General features: G+C 45.4%; 2 protein-coding genes across 2 annotated transcripts in view; one reads left to right on the top strand and one right to left on the bottom strand.

The window, feature by feature from the left end:
* The window catches only part of PPP4R4 (protein phosphatase 4 regulatory subunit 4), a 122,582-nt gene extending 120,278 nt beyond the window's left edge, over nt 1-2,304 (top strand). Inside the window, exon 25 of the mRNA XM_061182841.1 lies at nt 1,960-2,304. Within this exon, the coding sequence (XP_061038824.1) occupies nt 1,960-1,984 (25 nt within the window). The 3' untranslated portion in view covers nt 1,985-2,304. The remainder of the gene's footprint in view (nt 1-1,959) is intronic.
* A 4,172-nt stretch (nt 2,305-6,476) lies between these two features.
* Nucleotides 6,477-12,384, bottom strand: SERPINA10 (serpin family A member 10). Its single transcript, XM_061182843.1, has 4 exons — nt 11,661-12,384; nt 10,088-10,361; nt 7,690-7,840; nt 6,477-6,668 (listed from the first exon to the last, which is right to left on the bottom strand). The coding sequence occupies exons 1-4, from the start codon at nt 12,382-12,384 to the stop codon at nt 6,477-6,479; spliced, it is 1,341 nt and encodes a 446-aa protein (XP_061038826.1).
* Nucleotides 12,385-15,857: the final 3,473 nt, after the last annotated feature.

Below are 15,857 nucleotides of genomic sequence, written 5' to 3' on the forward strand. Positions count from 1 at the left end.
CGTAAAGGGCCTCTATTCTCCTTTTCCCCTTGTGGTTCCTTTTTATGCACCATTTGTATCTTGTTTGAATTGTCGAAGCCTTTGTTTCTTTTAGGTTAAACATTTAAGAGGGTAGTGCCAAAAAAAATCTCCATAACGAGAGGTCATATCCAGGTAGAAGTGATTCATCCAAAATGCCCAAACTATAGTTACACGTTTCCTCTTTCATATGGGACACGTGAATCTTCTGATTAGAAGACAATTTAAACAGGATTCAGATTTTCTTTTAAACATATTTCACTTAATTCATGAATATTTTCTAATAAAGTTTCTGATTTGCATCTTTTTGCAGAAACTCCACACTGGAGTCCCATTTAGGAACTGAACTGTATTATAATTTGTTCAAAAATTTTAATTGGTCATTGGTGTATACAAATATAGATGCATTCAAAATTCATTCAAAACTCAGAAATACATTTATTGAATAGAGCTCAAGGAAAGAGTAGGACTACATAATAGAAAAAAGTAATAGTAAATAGAAAAAAAAATACTGATAGTACAGGTTAGTAGTATTAATACAGAAGATACTTTTATTTACAGAGAATCTCTTAGCCATACAATTATTGCTTTAATGATTATACTGTGGGAGTTCCATTTAAAGTCTCAAAATAGAGGCAGGACAGGGTAATGGTCTATGGAGAGCACGGAGCTGGAGCCTCATGCCCTGGTTCCCGTGGCAGTTCCGGCGAGCACTCTGGTCCTCGGTGTGCCCGCAAAATGACAGGGCAAGGCTCACAGTTCATCCTCCGAGGCGCCTTCCATTCTGGCATCCTGAAATCCTTCCTCTCGATCACCCTTGACCCTCTTCCTGTCAAAAGATTGCCCTGGAATTCTTCTATTGAAGAACACGTTTAATAACATCAGAATGCAATTCATTCTCTTTTCAACATCTTTCTAAATGCAATAGGCATTTTTTAATAAGTAAAGACCATTGAAGCCTAATATATTTATACTAGCTCTCCTTTATTTCAGATTACTATCTTTATCTGCTTTTCGTTGTTGAGCATGTTTTTCCTTTTTATTGACTGAATTTTCTCTTGCTCAATATTTATAATACATAATTATATAAATAATCATAATCAGTTATATCTATAATTGATTGTTTTAAAAAATGAATCTAGAAACAAACACTCTGCTAACAAGTCACATGAAATTTGTTTCTTCTTTCCTGAATATTCTGAAGAAGGAGGAATATTGGTTTCACAGCTGCTTTATTAATGTGTAACTGAATCTGCAAGTCCACAACTCTCTCTCCATGTTACGTGGTTCTAATTTGGACTTTCTCATGAATGCACACCGCCACATAACTGAAATAGGTGATTGATATCTACATTGGTCATGTTTCTGTGGAGTATTGTCCACCATTCACTGCCATGCCATATCCAAATGAAAATCTATCCTTTTTTTCTTAAAATAAGCCTATGAAGTGATTTCAGAAACTATTAATTATCTCAGTTTTTGCTGCTCAAAAAAATTCTATGCAATACATTCTCCAGCTTTACAGTATCATAGAGATGACACATCTGGTATTTAAGAATATCAGTGTCTTAAAGGAAGTATGGAATGCATCATATCTTATGTCTTTCAAGGCCAGACAATTGATATATTTTTAGGCTGTGTTAATTTCTGTTATGGTTATAGAAAGTGAAAAACGTAGGAAAAGTATGAATTGAATTGAATGCTATGTTAGATGCACATAGGATTTAGTAAAGGTTATTCCAAGTGATCTTTAATATGTAATTCACAGTTCTCATATATTAGGTTTATTCAAAGTAGATTATATCTATTTCTTTACTTTGTAAGCATTATATGGATAAAATTTTTCATGTTTTGTTTTCTTTTTTTTCTTCTTTCCTTCTCCTTCTTCTCTCTCTCTTCTCTCTTTCATTCTTCTCTCTTTCTTTCCTCCTTTTGACAAAGAAAATCCAGAAAATCCAATCCTTAGATCATCTGCTTGAAGGAGGCAAAGCAAAGACAACTGGAGATAATGTGATCGATGGACAAAAGCTAAAGCAATGGCTTGGGCTTTTTTTTTTTTTTTCTTTTTTAATGAATGGGAAAGAGAGAGATACATAATGGCAGCTGATGTTGTTAAACGTTCCATGTTTGAAATTATATTCCCTAGGAGGTATAATATATATTTCTTGAATAATAATGTGGTTACAGAATTCCAATGTTATAGTGAAGTGTAATGAAAAACAACTTTAGGTATGTGCTTTAACTACTGCTACAAAAGAGATAAGTCTGCATTTATTTGTGCAGGAAACCATCTATTTAATTGTTCTAGAGTTTAGCATTTACAAATCGAAAGGTCCAAATCAACTGAAATTGCCCTGCCTAGATAATCACTTGGAGGGGGACTTGGGAGTAAGAATGACACTGCATTTTCTCACAAATCTCCAAGCCCAGTTGAAAAGTCACACTGAAACAGGGTACAAACAGCTGTCCGAAATTATATCAGTCCTACGATTGTGGTGACAAGATGTTGTACCTGGACATTCCGAAATTAAAATTTGGCAATGAAAATTCTACAAAGATTTCTGATAACTTTTAGCTACAACTACCTTAAAAATAACAGATTGATGATTTCCTTTATTTCCTAGAAGAATTTATTTTATAAATACTTTGTTTACATTTTAGATTGTATTTGTCCTTACTGAATTAAAAATGATGACTCTAGTTTGAATCAGCTGTTATTCCAAGCTATCATGCTTAAGCTATGTCAACAGCATATATTTGTACTAATGCTAATATTTCCATCAACATTTGCCTGTGGAATATATTCAGTTCTTAATTTTAAAAATGTCAGTTCTTGAGATATACTGTATGAAGCTATTGTCAGCTTCTCTATTTCAAAATGCAATCAGCATATAACTATATTGATATTAGAAAATATTTGTTTTTTTAAAATATACTGATGTATGATAAAGATGATCTAATTTGTGAATGCATATGCGTGTGGTTACTTTTTATAATGTGAAATAATGAATAATGAATTTACTCAAAATAAAACATAGGTTAATGAGATACCTGTGTTTGTGAAAAAAGTTTTAAATACTTTCCTGCAGTTTTTATTCTGTAATTAAAGACAGTTCATTCTTAAGTAATGAACAAGAAAAGCGCACAGACATCAACTATAAATTACCCAGGGGACAGCTACTCAGTGTGAGGCTTTCATGCTGTTTGTTTCCCCCTTTCCTTACATATGGCCTCTTTTTTGGCTATTTTTAGTGATTCTTAATATCTTTCATTTAAGGACAATCAGGTAAATGGAATTGTTCAACCATTCATTTTGTCAGTAATTAAAAATTGAGTAGGTATGAGAAGCTTGACAGTACTGGTTAACTCATGCATCCTTTGTGGATTTCATTTAACTATTTTAGTGAGGTCTCCTGCTAACATCACTAACGTGGAACTGAATACATTATGATCTAGGAGAGAGTATTGGGGGTGTGTAATGGACCTCAGAACAGCGTCAGTTTTTCTAGTACTTTGATTCATAGTCCACATTGACTCTGTTACTTAAAAAACTGGAGAATTTCAGTTTATTTGTTCAAAAATAAATTTAGCAGAGTTAGGAACTTTTTATTTTCCACCATGCATGCGGGAGAAGAGGAAACCAATTTGACAGAGAAAAGTCACTACTGCTTATAGAGCTCAGAAATGTAGAGAAGTCAGCTGCAGTCTTAGGCACTAAATTATCAATTAAGACAGTCAATCAAAGTTATGTTTGGAGGTTTCCTTTTTTTTCCACAGAACGTGATAATTTCTAAAGTCGTTGAAATATTTGTTAAAACTATACTTCCAAGGACAGATATGTAAAAACAGTAAAAAACAAATCGGTGACAGTTATGAATATCCACATATATCTCGATTTACACTGGAAACAAGACTGATACTCTTGTAAAAGTTCTTAGTTTAACAACTTATCAGATAGTTCCTTTAAACCAGTTGTGTGACAAGGAAAGATCTCCCTCCATCTGTAGCTGCAGAGAAATAGGGATATCTCTATCTGTTAATTATGGAAACTTGCAGTTTTAAGGACATGTTCCAAAATTTCACTAGTTAGCATTATAAGCAAAAAAATAGACCTGTAGAATCAACTTTACTGGCAGAAATGGAGAGGGCAAAAAAGGATTTTACTTAATAGAGAGGAGCATATGGAGCTTTTCTTCCATAACCTCATACACATTTAAAAGTCATTTCCATTACTTGATTTCCTGAGCTTTATAAAGACACCTTATTCTGGAGGAGTAAGTCCATTTTGTCTGCAGTTAGTGGACATATGTGAAATATTTGAATTGAAATGGAACAGTTTCTTTAGCTTGACCCTAGTGGTTTTACAGCGAAGATAAGATGAATTCGATTAAGTCAGTAATCTGTTCTCAGTTGTTATATAGCATGTGTGTGAGAGAGTGAGAGAGAGAGAGAGTGTGTGTGCGTGTGTGTGTGTGTGTGTGTAGGAACAGTTTATAAAACCTGACACTTAAATATCGTGAAGCATTGTTACAATGCTCAGAATTTTCCCCCTCAGTTGAAACCTTGAATTTTTTTGTAAGATCAAGTACATTTTTCATTGGTCTGCATTTTTTCACCATGCATATATATTTAGAAAATCTAAAACCTAGTGTCCTTGGAGCTTCTTCAAGCATATGTGGGGAAATATTAATTTTTTATAGAGAATAGGGCCATTTTCTACCTTAAAGAGTAATGTCAGATATCATTGTTATGCCATTATTGTTTTGTGCAAATATGTGCAGAGATAAGGGGAGAGTTTGATATGTACTATGAATCCTTTGATAATAATGAATCTTTTTTATAACTGGGTTTGGCCATATTTATTTCAGAGGGTATTGTGTTCTCATAGGCTTTCTTTTTTAGATTTCATCTCTTAAAAGTGGGTAATTTGAGCCCTCTTTTATTTCTCTTTCTTCTATTTTTCCGTAAATGAACCTCATTAGCTGAATACTAACAACTCACTTAAGAATGCCAACTGAAGTTACTCATCTATTTCTGTTTCTTTCTAGGCCCTAGAGTTTTGCCTGACTTCCCAATGTCAGTTAGTGCCCTTGGAAGGGAATACAGGAATAAACTCATGTCCGGGTTTTAGAATGATGAAGAGTTAGTCTCTAGACTGTTGCTTATTATTATTACCTATTCACATTAAGTACTATTTACATAACTCTGACTTATTGTAATAAGATGACTAATCAATGCATTAATTTTAAGTATATTTAAATTGGATAGCAAACAGATAAAAATCCAATTAGGCCGTTAGTCAACATAGTTGACATTCCAAGATTAGTTAACTCTATTCACGATTCTCTGAAATTACTCCTAAAATATTTTCTTGTCTCTATAACAGAAAATGACTGGCTAAGAAAGTGTTGGCTGTTTTTCTTTGAACCTTGGGACAAAGTCCATGCTTATATTCCGTTTAGCCACGGTGGGTAACGGAGAGGTGAGCACGTGCTGCCTGTTGAAGCGGACCCCATCAGATGTCGTAGACAGAAAGAAGAGTGAAATGGGCTTGGGGACTGGAGTCAGGAGAGACAGGCTTCTGACTCTGCCATTGCTTCACTGGGTAACTTTTTCCTTCCTCTGAGATGCCCTGTATGATTTAGCCATTAGATGCTGTAGGCACAGTGCCTCAAGCCCACGATACTTTTAGGGGCCCATGAAGATGTTTTACTTCTTGCAACAAGCAAGTTCCATACTTTGACTGCACTGGTATAAAGACAGATATAACCCAGAATATATTCATCTTTATACCAATGCAGTCATAAAATATAATTTCTATTATACACACACATATATATATTTTTTTATTTTTACGGAGGGAGGAGCCTGTGGAGACAAAAGTGCCTGGGGCCCACGAAAGCCACACTGCGGCCCTCCCTCCGGTTTCCCATTTCTTTGCTTTGTAAAACGAAGGTATTGACCTGGATGATCTGTGGCTCAGTTAACAGCTCCATGGAGTAGGTGGAGCCACAATGCAACAGGACTGACCACGGCTATTTTCTTCTAATTTTAGTCACCAAGAAATGATTCTATAGTAGGTTAAAAATAAAACACTAATTTGCACCAGGGAGAAGTAAAGAGAGCGAAGCTCATGACCCATGGAGAATGTGTACTTGTCTTCTTCCCAAAGGCTTCGTCTTGAAATAGAGTTCTGATCTACCATGGTGTTAAGTCCAGATACCAAGATGGTCTTTAGTCAATAACAAAGGCTCTTAGAAACAGGCTTAAAATACCAGACAGCTTGTACAAACATCTCCTTAAAATAAGTTTGAATTTAATACGCAGATTTATCTAAGGATGGCTCAAACTAGCATTTGAGGACAAGGGCGCGACACCCAGTGCCACTGTCCTGTGTAAGTTCAGACACCTCAGATCCAGCGTCTGCTGTGGCTCTAAGGACTCACGCATGTCATCAATCACAGGAGAGTCGGATTCACCACCCTGCCCAGAAATAGCAGGATTCTGGAGGTTTCTTCATAGATGATGAAGTGAAATGGCCGGTCCACTTTGATGATGGGAGGCATGGAATAAGCAGTGATTTCTGACAGGGTTCCCGCCACCGCCTCTGTTCCTTCTTCATCCACCTCAATCATCGCTCTTTGTAAAACCTGGAAAAGGAAATACATGGAAGGCCGTTTGTGTGCCAGTGGAGACGAGGGAATTAATTGAGCCCCTGGACATTCTGTGTTATTGTCCTACCCACGGGGCCATGCTCTCGGGATTTAGTGGTACAGGGCTCATCTGCGCAGAGAGGAATGGTCTGAGCTTGCCCCAGCGACTGCCTTAGAAGCCCGCAAAATACCAGGAGACACCAGGAACCGATTGTGAAATTCATTCTGGGCAGGGACCCAGGGACTCTGTGGCTGGCCAGTTAATGCACACATGCATCAAATGAACAAATACTTATTTAGCATGTACTTTGTGCTACTGATTTTTGAGCCGAGCTGGTGTTCCTCCTGGAAGGTTTTCAAGCCGCCTGGAACCCCTGAGAACTTTGACCTTCCTTCTGGCAGGCTAGGTAGGGGCAGGGCTGTGGTTAGTCTTCTGTAGCAGCTTCCCAGCACCTGGTACTGCTCTGAAGTGGTCCCTGGGGCAAGCCCCTGGGTCCCTGAAGTCTTCCTGAACTCTGGTGGCCTGTATTTAGGCCACCTGTTGTGTTTGCGAGGCCCTTTTGTCCAGGAACCTCATGTGATGTGAGTGACGGACCTGTATAATTATTATAAGAGGAGATAATGATAACTATCCCTACTGTTTTGTAGGGATATTTCAGAGGGGGTTTCCACAAGGGGCGGGAAGTTAGCCAGATCACCTCTGGGGCTTTCTTTCATCTTTAAAGTGGTGCAGTTTCATGGAATTTTGAATGAATCTGTGAACCAGTTCCATTTTGGGGATAAATTTCTCCTTGAGCACTGGGAGAGGAGAGAGAGAGCTCTACATAAGAGAGATTAAATTAGTTGAACAGATGTTTTAAAAAGTAGCTCCAAATTCTTAAAACATTCAACTTGGGTGCTGTTTCAATTCTTTTGGAATTTTAATCTAGTTTTCTACTACAACTTGGCCTTTTATCAACGTTAAATGGTATGTAAAAATATTCGTTGGTTTGGGCCCCAGCGGAAGATCCTGACTTACCTTGGATACTTTAAGATTTCTTTCAGTAACGGAGAGGTCACTCAGGTCAGCCCAGGGTGAGAAGATTCTCCTGATTCCCATCTGTTTGAGCAGCTCATGCATCTTATACTTCTGGTCTAACTTGAACTTTGGAAAGAAAACTTCCATTTTCCTGTGGTACAAGTACATATAATGGTGAACTGTAGACAAAAGCCATAGATTCTGAACCCTAAAAAGGTCACACTTTCTTTTTACCTTCCCCCAAGATTATTCCCACTAACAAGTCTCCCTCAGTTGACTAGAGCTCGTTCTGTTCTTTTGTAATGAATGGTCTGACTCAGAGAAGAGAGCTTCAGCTTCAGGGAACCAGTCTTATTTCCCAGCCAATGACTCACATTCTCTTTAGCAAAGAATGCCACACTTTGTATCCATTTCCCTGGGTTTTAAAAACCCCAAACCAACCAAATAGCTGCTGCCATCAGTCCTGCAGACTCCAGGCTGTTTTCAATACCCAGATTACAGAGACCCCCCCCCAGGATTTTAGGAGAACCTTAGGAGTCTGGGGATGGACAAGAGGAAGGGAGTGAAGGGAATTTTCAACCCCCTACCTATCTTTAGCCAGAGAAACTCTGATCTTATCTATTATATATATATATATATATATATATATATATATATATATATATATATATATACATGTATATAATATATATATTCACACACAATGGACTTTTTTGTTTAGAGAGATGAGTTCTGTGGCTCAAAAATAAAAAGAATGAAAACTACTAATTGGTACTAAATTAGTCTTAAAGAAGTCCCAATGTCTTAATCTGTGAAGTACAGCCAAAATACCAATACCAATTTCACAATGTTCTTCAGAGAAGTAAATGAAATAATATATGTTAAGCACCCAGAACAATGTCTCGTGTAGTTTCCTTTTGCTCCCTTCATCCCCCCCACCTCTCTTTCTCTCTCTCTCTCTCTCTCTCTCTCTCTCTCTCGGAGCTGGGCCAGGCTGTCGGGCTGGAATATAACTGAGGACATGACATGCCTTGGAGACTGATTTATAACTGTATCCCCCCAAACATTTGTTGAAGGCTTATTATGTTTGAGTCCTGTGCTAGGCTCTAAGGATTTGAAGAAAAAGAAGAAGAATGAAGATAAAATGAACACTGAAGATCTTTAGCTGGACTCTTCTCTGTGCCAAATGCTGGAGTGACAGGATTCACGAGGCATCGCCGTGGACTCCTTACTGGCGCTGCCTTCCTCCTACCCCAGTAGGTGGATTAATTTATTCCACAAGCATTTGCGACCCTGCTCTGTGCTTCCGACCCTGCTCTCTGCACACAGCCCCCTCCCCCGGTCGTCTCATCCAGTCTCGCGGTTCCATTTACGTGCTGCTGACTCCCCAGCCTGGACCTCACCCTGCACCCCAGATCTAGCTGCCTTCCTGACATCTCCGCCTGGATGTCTAATAAGTATTTCTGATCCAGATGTTTCCGACTGAACTTTTGAACTTACCGCTCGGCGTGTTCCTCCTACGGTCTCCCCTTTCAGTAAATGGCAAATCCTTCCTTCCCGTTGCTAAGGCCAAAAGCTTTGCCTTCACCTTTGACTCCCCTCTTTCTCTCTCTGTCACCCACATCCAGTCCGTTAGCCAATCCTGTCACCTCCGGCTTCGTCACAGATCCAGGACCCCACTGCTCCTCCTCACTTCCACTGCCACCACCTGCCGAGCATCCTGACCTAGGTGGTTACACGGACCTCCTGGCTGGTCCCCTTGCTCCTCCCACATACCCCTAGTGTCTCTTCTCAGCACAGACCGTACTGCTCCTCTGCTTGGCTCCAGTGGCTTCTCATCTCCCTTGGCAAAAGCCCAAGTCTTTTCCGGGGCCAGTAACGTACAGTCCCGGGTGAAGGCTGCTGGCTCCTCTGCGACCTCATCTCCAGCGTCTGGAGCCCCACCGGCTGCCCCGCTCTTCCTTGAATCCCGTAAGCACAGTTCCGTCCCAGCACTTTCCCACTTCTGCCTGTGGGAACTCTTCTCTCCCCCAGCATACCCTCAGAGTCCTCCTTCCTCTTAAGTGTTTGCTTACCGCTACCTTCTCGGCCAGGCCTTCCCTGGCCCCCACCTGCACCCCGCTGGTGCTCTCATCACTAGAACGTGAGCTCCGCGAGGGCTAGCATCGTGCATGCATCCCAGTGCCTGGCACGTGGGAGAAACTTGATAAGGGCTGGCCGAGTGAATGAACGAGCCAGGCGCTGGGATAGATGCTGATAGAGGGGGAAACGGGACAAACGCAGCCCCTGCCGTCGGGGAGCCCGCAGCGGGGTGGGCTGGGACGGGCACAGAACGAAATTGTGGGTGCCCATAGGGAAGGGGCGGCTGAGCTGGGGTAGGGCGACGAGAGAGCTGTACCTGGTTTTCATGTTCCTGAGCCATGTGTCCACCAAATCTGTGGTCAAGTAGTCTTCAAGGGCCAGGTGGTCACCTATCCTTCCCATGAGGACCACCAGCATGGTGGCATTTCCTCGGTAGGGCAGTTTGAGGACGTGGCAACGAAAATTCTCGTCAAAGGTGGAGGCAAACTTGCCTGCCCGGTACATCATGGGCACCTTGACTGCCTTGTACTTGTCCAGGTAGAAAGTGTCTGTCTCGGTGAGGACAGGGTCAAAAGGGGTCAGCCATTTCCCTGAACAGATAAGAAAGAAACTCGTTGCAGAAACCACCCTCCTCGAAAGCATCGTTCTTGCTAAAGTAATAAAGGGCAAGTGTCCTATCCCCCTTCCTGCCCAACTAGGAAAGGCATCCTTATCAGGTTTGTTTAGACCGCAGCTCAGGCGGCCAAAATAAATTCCCCAAAGATCAGCCTTTCGCAGGCTTCTTTCCCAGCTGGCAAAACCTGGATCCATCCAGAGGCCCTGTTGGAATCACACACAAAAGCACGGAGATTCCTCCTAATGACCCCTTGTTCCCTCATTGTTCTGGACAAAACACTGAGTGTTTTGAGTGAACTTTTGTTTGAGTGAGCAAAAGTCACTCATTCCAGCTGGAACCGAAAGGCCCCACTTCCTTCTACACTCGCTCCTTTGTGGTTGGTCAGCTCCAGCCTAGAGAAGACTTCAGGCCTGTCCCCAGCCCTGTCTGCAGGAGGGGCCCGCTGACCGCCACTTTGTCTAGTGCACACCGTGTGCAAACAGAGGCCACTGTGGCAAAAGTGATGACATTCCCGCCCATCCTGTGCGCGGTGAGGCTCTGAGGGCGGGGGCCCCTGGCTGACAAAGAGCCACGTGACCCAGAGGAGGCTGCCAGGGTGCGGGCCCATGACTCTACACACTGATGTCTGTCTGGCCTGGCTGACTGGAAGCATGTCCTCCTCCCGGACTTTGCAAGTCCCCTAGTGTCACCTTCCTGTTGCAACTGTGGCCTCACCAGTCCAGTCCTCCACGAGAGAAGCAGGGTGGAAAGGACCCGGCATGAGCGTGTCAGGAGGCCCTCGTCTGAGTTTGGCCTCTGCCGTTTATCATGTGATCTCCCTGAGCCTCAGTTCAGCTCTCTAGTAGGTGGGAGCGTCTGCATTTTCTATATTGAGAATACGAGGACAAGGGACTTTGTCACTTGCCCCAGGTCACAAAAGTAGAGCGTGAAGGAGCAAAGATGCAACCCTAAATCTCTCAGATGATATGCCTTTTTTAAAAAAAATGACCCAGAGGGTTCCCCGTGTCAGAATGTCAGAGGAGAGACGTGCTTAGAAAACTTAGGCCTGCAAGCACCCGGGCCCCCAGGGCAGGGGCATCAAGTGAAAACATTGTCTGGCACTGTGCCTGGTATGTCCTACATGTTCAATGTATGTTTCACTCTGTTTGTGAAACCTGAGAACAACATGTTCCTAGGAGATCATTTGGCGTCGACCATACACAGGCCCAGCAGGAAAGGAAGAGACAGGCGAAGAGAGCCATGGCTCTGGGAGAGCAGAACATTATCAAAGTACCTTTGAGCAAGATGTAATCCACAAGAATTAATTTGGTGTCAGGATTAATCTCATCAAAGAGTTTGGGAATTTTCCCCTGAGTCTCTTTGTTAATGTGATGATTCATGAGCCCTTTGGCCTGGGAGGTGTTGCGAAAATTCATAGTCACACACTCCGTATCGAAATACCTCTTGGAGAAATTGAGGAAGGTCTCTTTGACATCAAAGTCCTCGTGGATGAAGGCAAAACTCCCCTGGGTCAGGCCCAGCTCTGGGTTGTGGGAGAGGCTTTCTCGGAGCTGCTTGAAGAGGGCAGGCAGGCGCGGGGGCCGGGTCTGTTTCACTGTGGGCAGGGTCTGATTCAGGGCCTGCAGGCGGAGCCCCGTCTCCAGCTGGGCTCTGCTCTGTCCCCTGGTCCCCAGGGTCAAGGCTGCCATGGCCCAGGCCAGGCCGAGTGGGGAGAAGACCACGTTGCCGTCGTGCCTCAAGGAGATCTTACGAAGCAGGCTGAACCCCAAGTTGGAGGTCTCCCCAGAGAGCTTCTGCCCGTCGGCCGTCAGCGAGGGGGGGCCCTCGTGCTCCTGCAGGGCCCGCCCCCCCTCACTGGTCTCAGTCTGGGCCCTGGGGGTCGGCAGAGTCTCCAGTCTTGCCTGGGCCTCTGGTGAGCGGGGACCAGGGGTGGAACCGGGTACCAGCCACACCTGGGCCAGGAGGCAGGGCAGCAGGAGGCTCAGCACCGCCTGCATCTGGGCAGCGTGGAGGCCCCGGAGGCTTCCCTTTGGCAACAAGGCTTCCTCGGGAGAAAAGGGGGCAGAGATTATTTTTAACGGCTGATACGCACGTCCTCCCTGTGTCCTGGTACAGCTCCTCCAGTGACCCGCTTCCTCCCTGGGGGACGGGGCTTAGCTCCCCGAGCCCTGCCTCAGGGACACCCTGAGCAAGTAGGGGTCCCATTTGTCACCTGAGTGGGGGGCGCATTATTTCACAGGGTGAAACCGCCTCGGGTTTCCATCCAGGGCCGCGCCCTCGGGCAGCTCCTAGTCTCCCCCAGCTTTCCCCAGTCATCCCACTTCCTCCAGGGGGGCGGCAGGCAGCCAAGAAGAGGGGGATGGAAGAGGAGGCGGTCTGGGTGCCCGGCCTCACTGGGTGCGGGTCAGAGCAGCGGCCGGAGTCAGGAGGTCTTCCCAGACTTTTACTGGTCTGCTTCGTTCACTGCCCTTGATCGCTAGATGATACGGCAGCCCGTCCAAGCTGAGCGGCGGGGACCTGGACCGGGGACATGTTTGCCTGGGGACTTGGAGGGTCTGGGTGGCCATCGGGGCAGGGCAGGGGGAAGTGCTGAGTTTGCCTGATTCGGTGGTGGGATCTCCCCTGCGGCTCCCCTACAGCACTCTACCCGGCCCTGGGGCCCAGTTACAGAACTCTCAGGAGTTCCTGCCTTCACTCTCCCTGGAGCTCCCCAGCACAGAAACAGATAACGGGCTGATTCACACCACGCGAGCCTGGGCTAAGCTCCACTTGGACAGTCTCATCTCATCCTCACTGTGACCTGTGAAGTGTGTCCTCCTCTCACTGCCCCGAGGCTGCCTATTCTAGTGGGGCCAGCCTTCCAGCACAGGCAGTGGGTCTCCAAATGCCACACTCACCACCACTGCCCCCCCTCTGGCCTCCCTCACATCCTTGGGCACCGAGCCTGGCTCCTGAGCACCTGTACAGTTTCCATCTGAATAAACCCCTGTGCGCTGGGCTGTGCCACCTGCCTGTCTCCACACACGGCTCCTGGTTCTCAGCTGACACCCCCAAGCCTGTGTCCCAGAGGCTGGCTGGAAGGTCACCAGGATGCACCCTCACCCTCTTCTGCCCACTGGACCCACTGCCCCAGGAGGGTCTCGTTGGGGGCAGGACCACTCAGCCCAGTGCGCGCAGGGCAGGCGAGGCCACAGACCTCACGGGAGCTCCCGTCAGCAGAGACCCTCATTCTCAGGCCACCTGTAGTAAAATGCGGCGACAGGGTGAGGTTCCCAGGCCTCTTCTCCCTGCCGCGGGGGGCTGTGTCCTCGCCTGTGCCTGCTACAAAGTGACCCCTGGCCCCAGGACTCAGTGCATTGCTCTTTGCTTTTGCTAAAGGGCGCCATAGAATCCGGGGCCTCATTCCTTCCACAGCTTCAGTGGCATGACCTTACTCAGTGAAATATTCCTGCTGTTTTCTAACTGTCAGCGTTTAGGAAACTCTGTCCGATTCTAAATGGCAAGCCTGCACTCACTAGGTCACGCCAGCACTGCACATACTGAGAGAGTCCCTCCTGGAACGCACCAAACGCACCCAGGTTCATGCCTTCGTTATATCACAGGATATAGCACCCCTTTGTAAATTAATCTCACAGCAGGATACTCCCGAATTCAGGATCACTTCTGTCTCTGACAGCCATCAGGAAATGATCCCAGCACAGCAAGTAGATGTCACCCCTTCTGATTGCTAAGTCTTTCCTTGAAGCTCCACCTTCAGTCTGGATCTCTGACAGCCATCAGGAAATGATCCCAGCACAGCAAGTAGATGTCACCCCTTCTGATTGCTAAGTCTTTCCTTGAAGCTCCACCTTCAGTCTGGAGTGGCAGCCCAGGAATACGCTGGGCGGCCCTGCACGCTGCTTACCCGGCAGTCCCATGCATCCCCTAGGGTCTTTGTTCATCTACAGAACGGTACAGAATCTGTGTGCAGGCGGCATCCCCTCAAACACCAGGGTGCAGCCGAGGATGCCATGAGTGAAAAAGAATGGAGGACACCTGATTCAGAATGGAGTCAGGAAGCCACGCAAGGTGGGCTCTCACGCATTCCTGCTCGTCTCAATATTCATGATCAGCAGGAAGAAGGAAGCTTTCCGCACACCTTAGTAACGGCAAACTGCCCACACTTGATGCCAAAAAGAAACCACCATGACTCTGAACTCCCATTCTCCTCCAATGAGCTTTGGTTCAAAACAACACTCCCCAGCTTCCTCCCTGAACCTAATAAAAGCCAACCTCGCCTTTGTCTCTTTGGGACTTGCCTATGGTTTGCCATAGTTTGTTGGTCCCGAATTGCAATTCCTCTGCTATTCCTGAATCAATTCATCTTCGCTTAATCGCAACTGCCGTTAATTTTGTTTAAGGATGACACAAGGATGCAGCATCCTAAATAGAACCCGAGCAGTAAGAAATCAACCACTTACTCACCACGTCTCAGCCCTGAATAGACCTGGAGCAGCAACTCTACCCCCAGATCTGGAAACAGGGGAGACTCTCTTGCCTGGGAAGACAGGTCCCTGGGAAGAAGGCCAGGGAGTTGTGTGGGGCTTGCACAGTGAGTGTGGTGGGTGTGAAATCTCAAGCATTAAAAGCCTCTTCCTGGGGACTTCCTTGGTGGCGCAGTGGTTAAGACTCCATGCTCCCGATGCAGGGGCCTGGGTTCCATCCCTGGTCAGGGAACTAGATCCCACGTGCATGCCACAACTAAGAGTTCATGCCATAACTAAGGAGCCCGCCTGCCACAACTAAGGTCTGGTGCAACCAAATAAATAAATATTTTTTAAAAATTTAAAAAAAGAATCCTTTATGTTAAAAAAAAAAAAAAAGCCTCTTCCTCTGGCCTCCTGCAGAGGAAGCCTCCTATGTCTACAACACGCCTCTTACCTCCCACCCGCACCCTATCCAGTCCAGGAATGAGGGCTCGGCACTGCCTAGGTTCCCACCCCCTCCCCTTGGAACCCGCTCAGAGAGAACGAGAAGGTCTTCTCTCCCCAGCCCTCACTAGGCAGACACTGTGAAGGCCTCCCTTTAATCCGCTGCCTCTTACCAGTGAGGTGCCGCCTGGTGCCTGGGAAGGTCCTTCATTCAGGGCAAAGACAGATGGTTAGGGCTTGCAGCCGAAAGCGTGCAGCAAATATTTGCTATTCCAAAGTGTGATCCCCCGAGGGACTGTTACTGATTAACATCCCGCTTGGAGATGGTGGCATTTCTGGAAAAGCCAAGATGGAGAGGTAGGTTTCCCATAATCCCCAGCTGCTCCTGCTGACCTCGGAGAGACAGCAGCGAGTGGTGGCCTGAAGCAGGATCTCAGTTCCCTGCCCAGGAATTGAACCTGGGCAGCCTGGGTGAAAAACCAGGAATCCTAGCCACTAGACCACCAGGGACTAGAGGCTAGAAGCAAAGTTCCCTTGGCTCTTGCCCCATTTGAAAAATG

This window comes from Eubalaena glacialis, chromosome 2 (assembly GCF_028564815.1).
Source record: "Eubalaena glacialis isolate mEubGla1 chromosome 2, mEubGla1.1.hap2.+ XY, whole genome shotgun sequence".
NCBI lineage: Eukaryota > Metazoa > Chordata > Mammalia > Artiodactyla > Balaenidae > Eubalaena > Eubalaena glacialis.

Excerpts from the sequence above, each read along its gene's own strand:
- SERPINA10 (XM_061182843.1), bottom strand. The coding sequence starts at position 12,384 with ATGCAGGCGGTGCTGAGCCTCCTGCTGCCCTGCCTCCTGGCCCAGGTG. Across the intron at positions 7,841-10,087 it reads CTCAGGAACATGAAAACCAG|GAAAATGGAAGTTTTCTTTC; the intron begins GTACAGCTCTCT and ends CTTGTACCACAG. Across the intron at positions 6,669-7,689 it reads GAAATCTTAAAGTATCCAAG|GTTTTACAAAGAGCGATGAT; the intron begins GTAAGTCAGGAT and ends TTCCTTTTCCAG.